The sequence below is a fragment of the Astatotilapia calliptera genome, chromosome 4, assembly GCF_964374335.1.
Source record: "Astatotilapia calliptera chromosome 4, fAstCal68.1, whole genome shotgun sequence".
Classification (NCBI taxonomy): Eukaryota; Metazoa; Chordata; class Actinopteri; order Cichliformes; family Cichlidae; genus Astatotilapia; species Astatotilapia calliptera.
In genome coordinates, this window is record NC_137425.1 from 21,422,132 (window position 1) to 21,438,491 (window position 16,360).

The 16,360-nt window shown below is 39.5% G+C and overlaps 2 protein-coding genes across 2 annotated transcripts; both read right to left on the reverse strand.

The window, feature by feature from the left end:
• Positions 1–2,627: 2,627 nt before the first annotated feature.
• mcrip1 (MAPK regulated corepressor interacting protein 1) lies at positions 2,628–6,363 on the reverse strand. Its single transcript, XM_026165427.2, has 5 exons — positions 6,241–6,363; positions 5,496–5,591; positions 5,242–5,360; positions 3,452–3,556; positions 2,628–3,354 (listed from the first exon to the last, which is right to left on the reverse strand). The coding sequence occupies exons 2-5, from the start codon at positions 5,501–5,503 to the stop codon at positions 3,290–3,292; spliced, it is 297 nt and encodes a 98-aa protein (XP_026021212.1). The 5' UTR covers positions 5,504–5,591; positions 6,241–6,363; the 3' UTR covers positions 2,628–3,289.
• Positions 6,364–6,932: 569 nt separating this feature from the next.
• ppp1r27a (protein phosphatase 1, regulatory subunit 27a) lies at positions 6,933–9,637 on the reverse strand. Its single transcript, XM_026165408.2, has 3 exons — positions 8,868–9,637; positions 8,429–8,579; positions 6,933–7,791 (listed from the first exon to the last, which is right to left on the reverse strand). The coding sequence occupies exons 1-3, from the start codon at positions 9,301–9,303 to the stop codon at positions 7,671–7,673; spliced, it is 708 nt and encodes a 235-aa protein (XP_026021193.2). The 5' UTR covers positions 9,304–9,637; the 3' UTR covers positions 6,933–7,670.
• Between the last annotated feature and the right edge of the window lie 6,723 nt (positions 9,638–16,360).

Genomic DNA, 16,360 nt, shown 5'->3' on the forward strand with positions numbered 1-16,360 from the left:
AGACACTGCCTGCTGACAGTTACATTGCACAAAGTGTTTGGAATAACGAAGAAGTAGGACCACCTCCAAATCACCTCACTTCACATAAAGTCAGTGGCTAAGTGGTTGAAACCTGGACACATTTGGTGTTTCAACAACTGGTTTTGGCATGGATAAACATAAAGCTGCTTCAATGGCCTTCCCAAAGCCCCACTTCAACCCTACTGAAAATCTGTGGACTACACTTAAACCTAAGTGCCAGGAAATCAAGCAATTTAAGTGACCTTTGCAAATTCTGCCCATAAGACTGGTCAAATGTCCACTTAGAATTATGCCAAAAATGTTTATGGCTAACAAAAGTGTGTTATCAAGGTGCAACTTGCTAAATTGTGGGGTGAGCCTGCATGTATACTTCTGCATACATAAATTCAAACTTGTGCGCCCAAATGGTGTTTTTTTTTTCTCAAGTCATTAATGATGTATGGTGTACAATCATTCCACTGTGGAAAAAGAACAGTTCAAAGAAATAATTCATCAAAGTCCAACTGTGTGGATAACAATCTTTAATACAGCGCTTTGAATAAAAGCATAATTTTCCAAGATTGCTTTTTTAGAGCTTAGTAAACAGCTTTTTTACCCTCTGGATCAATTTCAGATTTTTTCCGCATTTAGAAATAGAAAATGCATTGAGTCATATGGTATCCAATTTTTAGGCACTGATGGTGTGATAACAGCTGCAGCTACACAGAGCTGTGCAGGTTGAGATTACCACACTCACAACTAGGTTTGGATATTTTAACAATGCCTGCATTCATCCAGTCCAATTCAATAAATTATTAAAGACATTTTTACCCTTGGCTTAGTTATCCCTTGCTGGCACAATCTGTCAGTTCAGACACAGTTATCTATCACCTATATATCCATCGATATTTTTAACCACACATCCAGTTCAAGGTCAGGCAGAGCTGAAAGTGGGCAAGGGGTGGGGTACACCATGCACAGGGTAACACAGAAACACAAATAACCATTTACACCCTTTTGACTACAGCCAGTTTAGAATCACCATTTGATCCAACCTGTATGTTTGGAGATTTAAAGCACTTAGCTAAGTTAAATTAATCAACAAGATCGAATTATCTACTGCACTAAATTAAACAAACAGCTGCAAATAATTAAGCTGCAAAATGGATCAGTATATAATGAGATGTTAAAAAAGCTCCTGTAGGTGTTATATAAATGATAATGGACTGGTTCTTATATAGTGCTTTTCTACCCTAGTTGAGCACTCAAAGCACTTTGTACAACATCCCTCATTCACCCATTCATTTCTATGCTTTATCTAACTCCTAAGGGCTTTCTATCAAACACTGACACACATTTACACTTCAATGAATGTATCAGAAAACAACTCTGGGTTCAGACTGGAGCACCCAGGAATCAAGCCAACAATCTTCTGATCCACCTCCTGAGCTACAGCCACCCCAGTACTATTATATATACACTATATTGCTCGTCTGTCTTAACACACATGTGAACTTGAGTGACATCCCAATTTTAATTCGGAGGGTTTAATATGATGTCTGCCCACCCGTTGCAGCTAGAACAGCTCCAACTCTTCTGGGAAGACTTTCCACAAGGTTTAGGAGTGTTTATGGGAATTTTGGACCATTCTTCCCAAAGCACATTTGTCAGGTTGGATGAGAAGTCCTGTCTTGCAGTCTAATCTAATTCATGCCAAAGATGTTCTGTTGGGTTGAGGTCAGGACTCTGTGCAGGATAGTCAAGCTCTCACTCATCCATGCCTTTATGGATTTTTCTTTGTGGTCAAGTTGAAACGGGAAGGGGCCATCTCCGAATTGTTGCCCAAAATGTCTTGGTATGCTGAAGCAACAGTTCTTTCACTGGAACTAAGGGGCCGAGCCCAGCTACTGAAAATCAGCTCCACACCTTAATCCCCCGTCTACCAAACTTCACATCTGGTACAATGCAGCAGATAAGTACTGTTGTCCTGGCAACTCCCAAACCCAGACTTGCCAATTGGATTACCAGATAGTAAAGCGTGGCTCATCACTCCAGAGAACACGTCTCGACTGCTCTAGAGTCCAGTGGTGGCGAGCTTTGCACCACTGAATCTGACGCTTTGCATTGCACTTGGTGATGTAAGGATTCAGCGATCTGGAAGGTTGAGTGAATACTTTTGTCATTAAAGTGTATAAGACTGCCTTAAAAAGGAGGTTTTGAGAAATATCAGACCTCTAAAATGGTCATATATGTATGATTTCATAGTAAGATCACCCAACAAGGTCAAGCCTGGTTGTCTTTACCTTTGGAGTATCATCTGCTCCACCCTACACGTTGACTGTGCGTAAAGTGCCTTGCAAAGGGATACATCTAAATTGCTGACTTTTTAAATATTGGATCTGAAAAATAATAAAATACTATAATAATTAAAAAGAAAAACAATTAAAATAATACCAATACTGGTGAAAACAAAGGCTATCTGAACATTTTTGAGCAACAACTCTGGAAACTAGCTGAAAATAAACTGGATCAAAAACTAAATTACAACTCATGACCAATACATAACTAGAATTCTAATGTGATAAAAATACAGTGATGTATTTATGTAGAGTAAGTAAAACTACAAGTACTGTAAAAGTCTTTTTATTCAACATTTTGTTTCAAGGCTTTGGGAAAGAAGAGGGGAATGGGGGGGATTTATCAATACTTGGGGAGGCCCTCTACTTAATAAAGTCCGACCAAGGGCAAGAAAATGTATAATAAAAATGTTGGCTTTGTTTACACTCTGTTTTGGCTTTCAAAACTCGCCCATAAAGTGTGTGTGTGAATGTTCAATTACTTCTACACTTGCTTAATTAATGATAAACAAAATAAAACTACAAATAAGAAGTCAGCCCTTTCATATTTTCCTCCCATGTCATATTAGTAGTAGTTGTAGCGTCGCGTTTAAGACTGAAGTCTTTTGCGTCCTGTGGAGACAAAGAAAAGCTGAGGTACAAAGTCGGCAAATTTTGGATGAATCTTTGCATCGGTCTCGTCCACATATCGAATGCGACTGGAAAAAAAAACAGGAACTGAGAGAAATCCAACTTTTTCTTTTTAGTCAGTCTTGAGGGCGAAGGAAGAGAAGCTTTTCTATGGTCCAGAGTTTAGAAATTAGATTTGCATTCTGTGTTAGACTGACCAACAACGATAACTTTCTGGCTGACAAGAGGGCTGACGGAGGAAAAGTTCTCAAGGATAATGTATGGGAGAAAAAAAAAAAGCAATGGGATCATTAAGAGAAAGACTAGGACTTCTTGGAGTCTTGTGTGTTGCGTTTTTTGAGGTCACTCAGGTCCACTGGCGTGAAAGCTGCAAGAACGAAAAGGAAACGAGTAGTTAACCGGCACGTCCTTTACCGATTTCATCTTTTAGTGTGACAGAAAAATAAATATTTGCTGGAACTTACAATGTAAGTTAGGATTTGGGTTCTTCTCGACATACTCCTGTGGTCCACGGTCATTCCGGTCACTATTTTGCGTTGATCTTATGTCTCTGAGCACGCACTGCCAGGCTGCGAAATAAGCAAAGACGAATACGTTTTACTTAACGATGCATCTGAGCTGTGTGCTGGCATTTTCTAACTTGCAAAGCATTATTTCCAGACCTTTTAAAGTGCTTCAGTGTCGGAGCGTGGAAAATGAATTTTTGCCATCTTAAACCATCATCACTAAAGTCCTTTTAACAATGTTTTGGAAGTAATCACTGAATTTCAACTGTGGTCTGTGTTCACTAACAAAGGATGAGGAGCTACATTCCTGTTGTCTTACCATTTTATTTTACTCCTGTACAGTTGGCGTGGAGCACCTATAATTTCATTGTACATGTACAATGATAATAAAGGGCTATTCTATTCTATTCTATTCTATTCTATTCTATTCTATTCTATTCAAGCCTTTTCTCAGACTTGAAGGGCATTAGAGACCCACAGAGTTTTCCTTGTTTGCTGTGACATAAAATATGCTGGCAGGTGCCTGCAGATGAATAGTAAACAAATCCTCCAAACACTGATTTTGTATTATTGCATAAATTGTGGCAATCTTGCGTTGTCATCTGGTGCAAACACAAATACCAAGGGCTCAACCATTCAGCCCCTGCACCATGATTGGCATGACTGTGACTGGACAGCTGGGTAAAAAGCACACTGCAAGAATTTCTTTAGTGTGTGCACAACCTTAAGAGTGTCCGTTTAATGGTACAATACAGCTTATAAGTGTCATGTAGGCATTTATTGTTATGTCCAAGGGCATGCATGCTAATCTTGGTCACAGATCTGTCAGAGATCTGGTGCACAGCAAACAGGTCACAATAGACGAAGAATTCCTTTCAAGCAGAATAAAAATTTCCACTGTTTGTGTTTCTCCTCTATGCTTTTTGATCTGTTTTCTTTGTGTGTTTTGTGTGTGTCTCTCTTTTTGGAGAAGTCTTCAGTGGTTCCTTATCCCGATCAGCATGCACAGTGTGTGTTTTGAGGACTACACTCAAGTGTGTCTTTGTAGCATATGCATTGGCTTAACTCTCATAGTCCTTCTCTTTGTGTAGCCACAGAAATAGTGGACAGGCTGCCAGCTGGATCCCGTTTTGTTTATTGCATGTGGATAGGCAGATCAAGACTTAAAAATGGCTGTCATTCCACATTACTGTGCTGATCTATAGGTGGCAGTGGCACACAAAGATACTGATGTTCTGCAAGACAGACGATGGGTTTGTAGGCCTCAAAGAGACCTGGCAACTTCTGATGAATAATACTAAACCATGGAATTTAAATGACCAGCTTTGACAACAATGAATACAGACTAACCAGTTACAAATACTGCTCGTAATAAGTGTCCTTTGCTTTGTAGAGACAAACATTTAACAAAAAATGATCAAAATGCTGTTTCATTTTTAATATAATCAGCTTTCATGATTTAGAGGCTGTTTAATTTAATGTCTTGTGTAACCAACTTGCTATTTGTTACCCTATTAAGTATATGATAAATAATAATCTACTGTTATAGTTGCACAGTTTATAGTTAACTGAAAAGTAACCATTTTAACTCAACCTGAATGTGTCTTAGGTTCTGAAAGAATCTTCCTTTTCAGAATTAAATTCATTTGACAGGCAATTCAGTTTTAGTTTTCAAGGAGCTGCATTTAAAATCCTGAATGTTTTCATGAAGAGAGTTTGGCACATCATTGTTAGACAGGCATACTTACTGTCGTGTATAAAGCGCACATTTTCTTCATGTGCCGGGGTGAAGAGCTCCCCACTGTTAGTAGGGGATCTGGGGCTTGAAGTTCTCTTGTAACTGTTCACCATCCTGGGAGCTGATGAGCTTCAAAAAACATGGAAACGTTCAAATTAGCACCACAGCACACAGTCAATTCATCTTTTACTCTAAACTAAAGCTACCGCAAAAGCACTAATTAAATGTGATCACGGGTGTTTAAGTGCTTGTCTTTGGTCAAACCTGGTCATTCTGTTTGGAGTCTGTACTTGCTCCTCGCTCCTCTGTGGTGAGTGGAATATAAGTATAAACAAACGTCCAGAAGTCCTCAGCTCAGTCCTGCCAGTAAATAACAGCGACTGGGTAATTAATTCCCACATGACCTCAGAAATACTTTTTTCAGCATTGGTTACTTTTAAGCTAACTGTGTAGATGGTAGTAGTTCTGGTTAGTGGTGTTAGCTAGCTTAACGCTCTTAAAACATAGTCAGTCATCCGATGAGTTCCGGTGACATTAGAGATATAACGAGTAAATCATTGTTGCTGAGATTAACTAGTTGTAGTAAAGCTAATGTCAGGCAGGAGTTTGAAAATGAGAAATATTGACGTTAGCTAAACAAGGAGCCATTGTTTACGTTTTGAGTCCAGTAGCTTCAGCAGTGTTAGCATCGGCTTACAAACCGAAACCCAGCGTTTTAGCCTTCCACTGCCATTAAAAACCATTGTATCTAAACCAGTTTGTATTTTAGAGATACGCGTGCCCCAGCAGTTATGTCTGTGGGGGCAAATAACAACATATTTTTCGACACGAGAATTTAGCATGTAGTTAGCTGACTGCTGAGTTTCATTGTCTTGTCGTAACGTTAGCTCGTAACAGCTACAATTTCATTCATTTCACTAGCGCAGGATAGGTATTAGAAAAAACAAACATCAGCGCAATAGTGTATTTCCAGATGCACACTGAACGAGAGATAGGATATTCAACAAACCCGTGTATAAACACTCCTCCGGACGTGGCTGTATGGCGTTAGAGCTGGCTAAAACGTTGCCAATGCCAACCAAACATTTCCGGGAAAACAAACGGAAGTGATCCGTCCAAACCAGGTGACTCAGGCAAATAAAAAAACAGGAAAAGCAAGCAAACAACAAGCAAGCAAGCAAGCAAGCAAACAAACAAACAAACAAACAAACAAACAAACAAACAAAAACGATGTTGGTTTGTTGCAGGTAATTATTACTATTAATATTATTATAGGCTATTTTATTTATTTATTTTTAGCACTCATTATCCACAGCACAGAGCAGAGAGAGCGGAGAAATAAAACACAAGTGCTGGTCCAGGCCCCTGCAGCCTTTCAACAGATGGATTGCCCGGTCAACCAAGTGGTTGCTCTTCATTTAAGAAACCAAGTGTTCCTCTGAGTCACTGTAAAAGTGTAAACAAACAAACAAACACACAAACACACAAACAAACAAACAAACAAACAAACAAACAAATCCTCAAGCGTATTTTAACCCTTGCGTCACAAGGTTGTGAGTTAGTTAAATACCAGATAGTAGCTTTCTAGAAAATGCCAGTGATTGAAGTACTTTACTAGTGATGGCACGAATAACTCTATGAACTTTGTAGTTCTTGAAATGTAGTTTCATTTTCCTTAGAGAGACCACAACAGAAAGTCAGTCAAATTAATAAAAGGCTTCTTTATTTATGAAAATATACAAAAATAATAACTGAGCAAAAACATAATAAGATTTACACTGCTGGCATTTATATTCTTATACCTAAATAAATGAAAGTAATGCATTAGGGGAAACACTGCAGGGTTACAAAGCTTGTACAAGCTTGCGATTTGGTGATTTTTTTTTCTTTTTGATTGATGATTGACTGATACTAAAGTATCAGTATCCATTTTTATGATCCTCTTACTGCCCAGCAGTAAAGAAACTCTTTCTATGAGACACAATTTTCAGAGTTCATCCAGCAATGTAAAAACTGCCTAACACTAACACATCAGATAAATAACCCAAACTGAAATAATCCTGAAAGTCAAACATTTCTCCAGACAGTTAGACTATACGTGACAAAAAACATGTTTTGCTTCCACGTTCCATGTTACGCCATAGTGCTGAAACTGGTAGTATGACAAATATACACATAAAAATAAAGTCAAATATAATGAAATTAAATAAAAATAACCACCAGGGGGAAAAAAAGCTTACTGGAGTATCACTTTGAGGCAATAATTTACAATAATACACCTGCAGGTGTTTGTACTACAGTTTTGAAACTAGCAAACACAATCTTGCTTTACGGGATCGGTCGTGAAGTGAGCTGTGGTGGATATGTTCTGCTCCGGCTCCTCATCTTCTTCTTTCTGTAATCTTTGTTTGCTTTCCTTTGGACCCGCCCGGTATCCAATCAGACGCAGCCAGTCTCAAACAGTTTGGCGAGGTCTTTGCACTCTGGGTCGATGAGGTCTGCGGGTTTCTCTCCATTTTCATTCTCTGCCTCTGTGCTGGCGCCCATTGATAGCAGATATCTGAGTAGAAAATGAAGTACATATTGATATTTAAACATATTACAAAAGTGCATGAATACATGCCATCATTAATCATTAGTGCATCTAATTTTTTAAATAGATTTTAGATTTGTAACATTTGAATATAGAGTCAAGTTTCAAAGTTGTAGTGGTGAATCTCTGTTAATTCCCTTCCCAGAAATGTTCTCCACTTCAGCTAATCTGATGCTTCTTTCATGCTGAATGGTGTGCACTGTGATGATGATGGTATGATGGTGATGTCACTTTTTCATGTGGGTGCTGCTTGTTTATGCCAGCATCAGCTGTCACATGCAAACTACATGGGTCATGTAAAAATAGGTTTTGTCTGCAGAGTTTATTTTTGTAGCACATTTGTATATACTACAGGTGCAATGGTTAACACATTTCCTTGGCAAGCGAAAGGTTGCTGGTTCGATTCCAGCTGGAGAGACAAGTCCCCTTTGTGCTTGCATCAGAAAGGGGATCTAAAGCTCTGTCGAATCAAACATGCTGAGCTATGGGCTGTGGCGTCCCCTAGTGGCAAGAGAGTAACCGCTTCTTTTTTCCCTTCTAATAACCCTCCAGCTTCTCTATATTTACATCAGTGTACACTTTTGGTTAAAAAGTCACACGTTACCTGGCAATTTCTGGGTAGCCGTCACTGCAGGCCATGTGGAGCGGCGTCCAGCCGTCCTCGTCTCTCTGATGGACATCGGCGCCATATTTGACCAGCAGCTTCACCACCTCCAGGTTCCCCGTTAGCACAGCTTCATGCAGTGCTGCCATACCTGCACAGTGCAGTAATAATCAGTTCCCTTACAGCCAATGCGGTTAGCACAATGTTTAACATCAAAGCTCTCAGTCATTAGTGAAGCTAGTACTGCTTTTACCAACAACAATTATGTATATATATATATATATATATATATATATATATATATATATATATATATATATATATATATATATATATATATATATATATATATATATATATATATATGTTTTAAGAAACTTTGGATGTGAGTACCTGCAGATAAAAAACAGAAAATCAAAGCTGTGGAGATATTGCTCACCTGAGTGGAAAACTGTATCCACACGAACTTTCCTTGCTCTCATGAACCGACCAATCTGCTCCAGATCTCCCCGTCTAACAATATCCTGGAAGATGATGTCATTGGGGAAGTGCACTGTCCTCTTGGAAGGTGTGACAGGAATTACAGGTGCAGGCTTTTCCTGTGCTTGTGTGCCACATGTTGAGCTGTACCGTGACCCTTTGCTGTATGAAGGGACGTATGCTGACGCAGGCTTGTAAGTGGACGTGTGGTGTGACGGGGTGTAATATGTGGTGCTGTACTGTGTCGGTTTGTACTTTGATGCGGACGTGTATGAAGATGTGTACGGTGGCGGTGTGTAATATGAGGGGGTGTACTGGGTGGTAGTGTGGTAAGTTGGTGTGTACTGTGAGCTGCGTGCGTACGTAGACGCCGGCACACGGTAGCTGTACTTCATGCCTGCAATGGTTGCAGCTTGTCTCCCTCTAGTCTTTTAGATCAGGAGGAGGGAAGTGAGAAATCCAAGGGAATGCAACAATCCAGTAAAAAGACCAGTATCCTTTGCTCTATGTCCTATTTGTCCCCAAATGTCCTTTATCCTTTTACTTTATAGCCAGAGTAGCTCCTGCGAGCACTTGTCAAATCCTTTACTTCGTTCTGCTCTGTCCACATCCACTTCTTTTCGCTTGTGTGGTCATCCTTTTTCTCACCAGATGCTCATTTCTCTTGCCCAAATTACAATTTAGCCGTTGCACAGTATTATTTGCTGTTGCACAAGGCTGCGCTCTTTTGGGAGCAAGCAGGAGAGGATCCTTTTATATCCTCTGTAGTGCTATTTCAAGGTCCAATATCCAGTGACTTCAGCTTACAAATGAGTGGCCCTTGCGCGCCTCCTCCCACTGTGAGGTCACATGGCCACTGACACTGCACTCACCAAGGGATCATAAAAAATGTTGACAACCAAAATGTTCTCCTCACCCGAGACTTAAATGTTCCCTCGTAAACATCGAAACTATGGTAAACATGATTGGTAAATATTGCCCCGAGGAAGAAGACTGGACCTCAGTGGCACGTGTGATTTCCCAATCATGCAGTCGATCTGTCTGCTTAAATTATATCTTATGGTGCAGTGTAATTGTAGGTATACTAGAGTCATTAAAAATAGTGTTTTTACTTTGTGTGCCCTTGTTCTTTCTCATATTACCCGTTGACCTAAAGGACACTTCGTGCTTGCCCTTTGCACCCAGACTAGATAAGCCATCTTCTGAAGAGGTTGCATGTGGGCGTGTAGCCATGACCAGCTGAGGAGGCAAATGATATGTAACCTCTTCCCGCAAATGTCACTAAAAAGTCACAAGGTTAAAAGAAATGCAGCTATTTACAACAAAACATCTGCTAAAAAGTGTCAACCAGAAAAGCTCCCTCAACTGGAAGCACGTAAAAACCCACGAATTCAGACTGTAAGCAGGATGTTTAAATGTGGACCAGCAGGCTCACACCGTGGAGTCAAATGCATACTGTATGTGTAAAATGGTGGTGGAATGCTGTGGTAGTGGGCCCAGCTGTCCAGATTTCTAAGTGGGGCAGAGCTGGTTATAACTGGTTCACAAAACCTTTGGAAGTGAGACTTGGGCATTTCACAGATGCTGCCAGTGTAACAGAGGAACGAGCTGATGGATGCCATCCTCAGGATTTTGATTTTCCAAGGTCGGCCATTCAAGTTGCACACGCTTGAATGTTTGGGCTTCATATTTTTGCCATTTTTACACTGTGTATAATTCAGTTTTTCATTTTCACACACCATCAGAAATGCTTTAAAGTGGCTAAATATAGAAAACATGTTATTAGAACATCACACAATATTTAGGAACAGTCTTTAAAAAATCTTTCCATTGAGGTTGTACACAACTGGGGGAGGTAATAATCAGTTGTGTAATAATCATGTTATTCATCACTTCTTTCTTCTTCCTACTGATATCTAAAGTGTGCGTGTGTGTGTGCGCACAAAAACAAAGAAACTTCAAACACCCGTTAGTATCTGAATGTGCCAGCTGCCAGGTTTCACCGTCTCTTATGGCACTAGGGGGGCGGGGGGTTCAAGGGTGTCCCTGAACAATAATGATGCCCCTTCCAGCTTCTCCTGCTCTTGCTATGCGGCAGTGTTCTCACCAGAAAAAACAGGCACCAAATGTCAGAGTGAGGTTTCACACTTTATGACTTCTTGCTATACATAGAGTCAGGCCGCCTTTCCATCGCCTACCTGCTCTTTAGAGTTCATGTTATGATCTGTCAAATTACCAACAAGTCAGAGCTGAAAACATTCAGGAGAATGGAAAGTGGTAAACACTTTCCACAAGACTGATGGGAAACAGACTATTCTTATCTTCTTGTCTTTTTAGTTCGGTGGCAAAATTTATATGAGGTTGCCCCCTCCCTAGTAGAACCTCTTAGTCCCTATAAATAATATGCAGTAAAATAAAATAAGTGACGTTCCCTTGGTTCAGGGAGGTTGTGCAGGAATTGTGACCTAAAATGATCTACTAAAAGAAATCAGACCTCTGCCAAGGCAGAAAGCTCATTCACTGGGAACAGTAATTAATTTTAAATATATATTTTTTGTTTTCTTTGTTCTTTTTGGGCATAATTTAAGAAGTTTGTAGTATATCAACATCTGATTGGACAAACATTGTGTAGGAGTAGGTAATGGAAAATAGGACACTGGACATAAATAAGTTGAGTTATTATATAATATTACACCAAAGCAGCTCATTGTCTGCTTTGCATTCTTTCTGAAAATGCTCCCTTTAAAGATGTAACACATTTTGGATTTAAAAGAAAGGCAGATGTGAGGTCAGAGGTCAAACATGACATGATACTTGGATGCAAACTATGATGTTATATTTAGAATCTCCATATACCAGTATTCTTGCCTAAAAGCTGCCAATAGAAAGGCAGCAGAATTTTAAACATAGTTTTAAAGAAGACATATTCTATTCTATTCTATTCTATTCTATTATGAATACGACTTTTTATAAAAAGACAATCTATGAAAGTTTGTCTCTATCTGACCTTGAGGTCAGAAGTCAAATGTAACTTTCTATTCATTATGTTGACAATACAAACCACACTTGTAAAAATCATAGGTTCTAAGTTCTACTGCTTTTTCACAATTTTTGACCGATAAATCATTAAGTTGACCTTGAGGACCTCTGTTGATGTAAAACAAATTTCTAATACATTGCTGCCGTGACCCTGCTGTAACAGCCTTACAAAGTTGAATTAGAATTCTTTCAAAATTCTTCGAGCCATTGTGTATACAGAAAACCCATGACCTCCTTGGTGGAGGTAATGGTATTTGCATTGTTTTCCAACTCCCTCTGTGGTGTTGTACTGTAAATGTGGTCGGAAGCCCCTGAGCTCATCGATCCCAACACGTGGCTTTGTTTTTTTGTGATGTAATAGTCGCTTCCTATTATTAAAATAAAATTGAAAAGGGAAAGCACATTGTATGGCTTTACCTTCCAGTCTCAATGAATTAACTTTCATTTGTCATTGAATTTGTTGAATTACAAGCAGCAGCCTTCTGACATTTAAACAATGAAAAGACAATGTTCCAGATTTTACTTAATAAAAATTTGGCATTAAATAAAAAAAGAAAATGACCTAAATCACACTGCGCACACAACCACATCGAAAAGCTGAAGTTTCTAAAGTCGAAACCATGTTATTGTTTTTCTTCAAGAGTTGGCCAATACATGCCGCAAAGACCGCCAGCTACGCGCGCCTCCACACTCCTCCGCCTCACGTGATGCAGGTAAGTGGCAGGTTGGATGTGATGTCTAAAAATAAGAGCTGTGAAGCGTCCTGACTGTGTATAGCATGTTATGAATGCGGGCTGCCACCCTCATAAACAGTGCAGTTTAGAAAGGTCAGTGTAACACAAGTAAGTCACATTAAGTTTTATTTTGATAATTCTGACTGAATAATCATAGCTCAAGCCAAATTTAGTTGTCTGCTCCTCTTATTTGGCTGTAAAATCCCTTTCTCATAAATCAGCCTGCTGTGCAAGACATATGCAGTGCCATGGGTGACAACAGGGTCAGTTGGTATGTTACAGACCTGGATCGCTGGATGGTAAGCGCTGCAGGGATTAGTGTCTGTCTGGATCTCCACAGGCCCAATGAGAAATACTCACTCGGTCTGAGAAGTATCCGGTTACGGCACGCGCGGTGGGCTGAAAAAAAGGAGCTGTAATCTAAATCAGGATGCAGTAATCCTTTGTCATTTAGTGAAAAGAGTGCTGTGGAGGTGGATCTTGGGAAAGTCAAAGTGAGAAGCTCCAGCAAAATACACCAAATCCTGCTTGCTTGAACTGCGTTAGTTAGTGATATCTAGTGTCAAGATAAGAAAAACAAACACATTATGGTTTCTAGATGTTTAGTATGACACAAATACAGAAAAGCACATCACAAATCCACAATAATAAAAGCCTACAAACAAACTGACGCTTTAAGACATCCAACATTGCTTTTTAGCCTTGTCCTTTGTTCACAGAGATTTCTCCAGATTCTCGGAGTCTTTTGATGATATTATGAACTTCAATTTAATCCAAAAGATTATTTAAGTTATTTCATTCACAGTTTAATTGAACTATATAGCACCAAAAAGTAGCAAATCTACTGCAGATGATGAAGCATTAAAAGTCCTTGAAATTTTACATTGAGAAACATTATTTTTTAATTGTTCCATAATTTATGAACAGTTTTTGCAATTGGTGAACTTGTGCCCATCGTCTGAGATAATCAGCCTCTATAAGATACTTTCTTTCATACCCAGTAATATCATTTAAACATTTGACATGTTTTATGTCTTCTGTTGTGGGTTCATGATATTTGTATATCACTGCATTCTGGTTTCCTTTTTGTTTTCCATTTTGCAAGCATCCCAGCTGTTCTGAATTTAGGTTGTTTGCACAGCAGCTTATTGTTAATATCTTTGCTTTTGCTCAGAGAGGTCCACAAACTATAAGTTTGCACACTGGAAATACTGAGAACTGACCTTTAAAAATGAAAAACTGCAGACTACACTCTCTGCAACTTTGTCTGCTTCCCAAAAATGAAAATCACTGCTGTGATGCACTGGAGGCAATCCAGTGGCTATTGGAGTAACACAAGTGCAAGGGGGCATGAAAGGACTTCCTGGGATTGATTTAATTATAGCAGCAATGCTGACAATGGTCCAGAGGTGGATGAGAAGATGCTATTAGGTGGAAAGATGGGCCAAATCTATATTGGAGTAAAGTTTTAGATGTTTAGAGGCCAATTCCTGGGACTTTTTGATCATGCCTTGTGTACGTTCTCTGGGAGTGCATCACATGCCCGTTTACCCTCTTCTTTTCAGTCAAAAGCAAAGTCAGTCAGTGCCTCTGGGGTGACATACCCATAACTTCTATTCATTGTGATATTTTTGTCTGAAGCTTATTAGGTTGAAATGAAAAAAATAAAGACAAAAATAAAATCAAGCAAACAAAGTTCTTTCAAAGCATCTTAAAGTAAACCAACACAGAGGGACTAAATACCAATGTTTCTAAGTAAAGGTTTATTTTATTGAGCAGCACACATTAACATGAATGCTGACGAGATCAAAAAGAATTCATAAACATATTCACACAGAGTCTCGTGAGCAGATTACATGAGCCAAGCAAAACTAAATTGAGCCATTTGCTGTTGAAAATGAGACCAACTGCCATCTGGCCCTGCATACATGGCGCGACCGTCGTGGCTCCCATTCCTCTGGACTCTTAGTTGCTGAAGCCCTCCAGTCATGAGCTCATGGTTTCCATGAGAAATGGTCCATATTCATTACTACAGACTGATTTTTTAATAATAATATAATGTTGTTTTTAAGCTAATAGCATTGCAGGTTTCACAGCAATAACATATATAATAAAAAGTAGATGTGCACAATATAAAATCTTTTTTAATTTTATCAGAGGACACACCTAACCCGAAATTCAGTGTGCTATTCCACATACTGCTCTTTTCATTACAGTAACTGAATCAATGAATTGTGTCTTTTTGTATTTAATCGATAAAAACAGCACAGATCAGCTGAAGCTGTGTTATCAGGGCCATTTTATCAGAGCTCTGTGCAGTTCATCTGTGCATTATGCAGTTTAACATACTTTTAACACATTCATTAATACCACGAATATAATTTAGACCTAAACATAACAGGTGCTATCAGTGTGTGTGATTGAGCACTACACTCTGTGTACACTAACTGTATTAACACCCTGCTAGCACTGTGTTGGACCTCCTTTTGATCAAGGTGCTGGAAACATTCCTCAGAGATTCTGGTCCATATTTACATGATAGCAGGACACGGTGGCTGCTGATTTGTCAGCTGGGCATCTCTCGTCCCGCCACATCTTACTGGTGCTCAAAAATGCAGCAACAATACTCACGTAGGCTGTGGTGATCAAATTATGCCCAAGTGTGCCAAAAAAATACACTTGGGCATAAGTGGACATAGTCAGAGTCAAAGGTATTCGCATACCTTGGAATATGGTGTTCTGATTATTTGAGTTGCTATTGGCTGAACAGCAGTTCTCACTTCCACTTTGTTGGTGCCATATGATTGGTTGATTAGATCTTTGTGTTTAATGTCCAGCTGAAAAGGTGTACCTAACAAAGTGGCATCAGTTGCACATAGCATAGTACATGCATGCAAAAGCTTATCCGTTGTTCAAATGTTAGCAAAGCTAAGAGAAGTTTCCTACTGACTGTGCATGTGCCCACAAAAACACTTATGTTTCCCTTGTAGCCCAAAATTTAAAGGCTTCTAATGGAGCTGTGAAAACAGTCTCAGGAGAGAATCCACGGTCTGCTTAGAAAAGCAGTCAGCATGTCATCCGAATCAAGGATAACGCATCTGATTATGAAGCTGCTACGTCAGTGAGGGATGCTGTTGCTGACATTGTGTGAAGAATGCTTCCCCGCAAAATGGCACTGCAGCTGTCCAGGGCACAGAGAGAGTCTGAGGGATCAGACCGAGAACAGATGGAAGCGGGAGCAGTTTGTGAGAGGATAGGGTCACCTTAGCTGAAGCCTGCATTCATGGAAAAGGAGGTCAGAGGTTAAAAAATCTCCATACATGTGTGTAATTCTTTGATGCACGATTGCATAATGAGTCTGCGTGTTTAAAAGTGGAAACGGTCAGCTAAGAAGACGTCAGTCCGGTGAACCTCTGCTTTTTCTGACCAGGTTGCTCAAGGTTATGAAGAATTAATTTCCTGGATTTGGGAGAGCTTAAATTATTAAGGATGGAGGGCATCAAACAGGTGGACTCACTGAATGTAACCTTTACTCGCCATACGAAGGACAATGGAGAATCAGTCTTCCACACATGCCTTTAGCTTGCAGCCTTTGAGCTTTGATTATTTCCAATCAGGAAACTGCAAATGCACATTATATAAAGACATTATTTTGCCATTCTCTCATCTCATATAAAGC

Coding starts and splice junctions, on each gene's coding strand:
- mcrip1 (XM_026165427.2), bottom strand. Junction 3,557..5,241: donor TGTGCGCTTTATACACGACA/GTAAGTATGCCT, acceptor CTTATTTCGCAG/CCTGGCAGTGCGTGCTCAGA. Junction 3,355..3,451: donor CCCAAATCCTAACTTACATT/GTAAGTTCCAGC, acceptor TCGTTCTTGCAG/CTTTCACGCCAGTGGACCTG.
- ppp1r27a (XM_026165408.2), bottom strand. CDS start 9,303: ATGAAGTACAGCTACCGTGTGCCGGCGTCTACGTACGCACGCAGCTCA. Junction 8,580..8,867: donor GGATACAGTTTTCCACTCAG/GTGAGCAATATC, acceptor TGCACTGTGCAG/GTATGGCAGCACTGCATGAA. Junction 7,792..8,428: donor GGCTACCCAGAAATTGCCAG/GTAACGTGTGAC, acceptor TTTTCTACTCAG/ATATCTGCTATCAATGGGCG.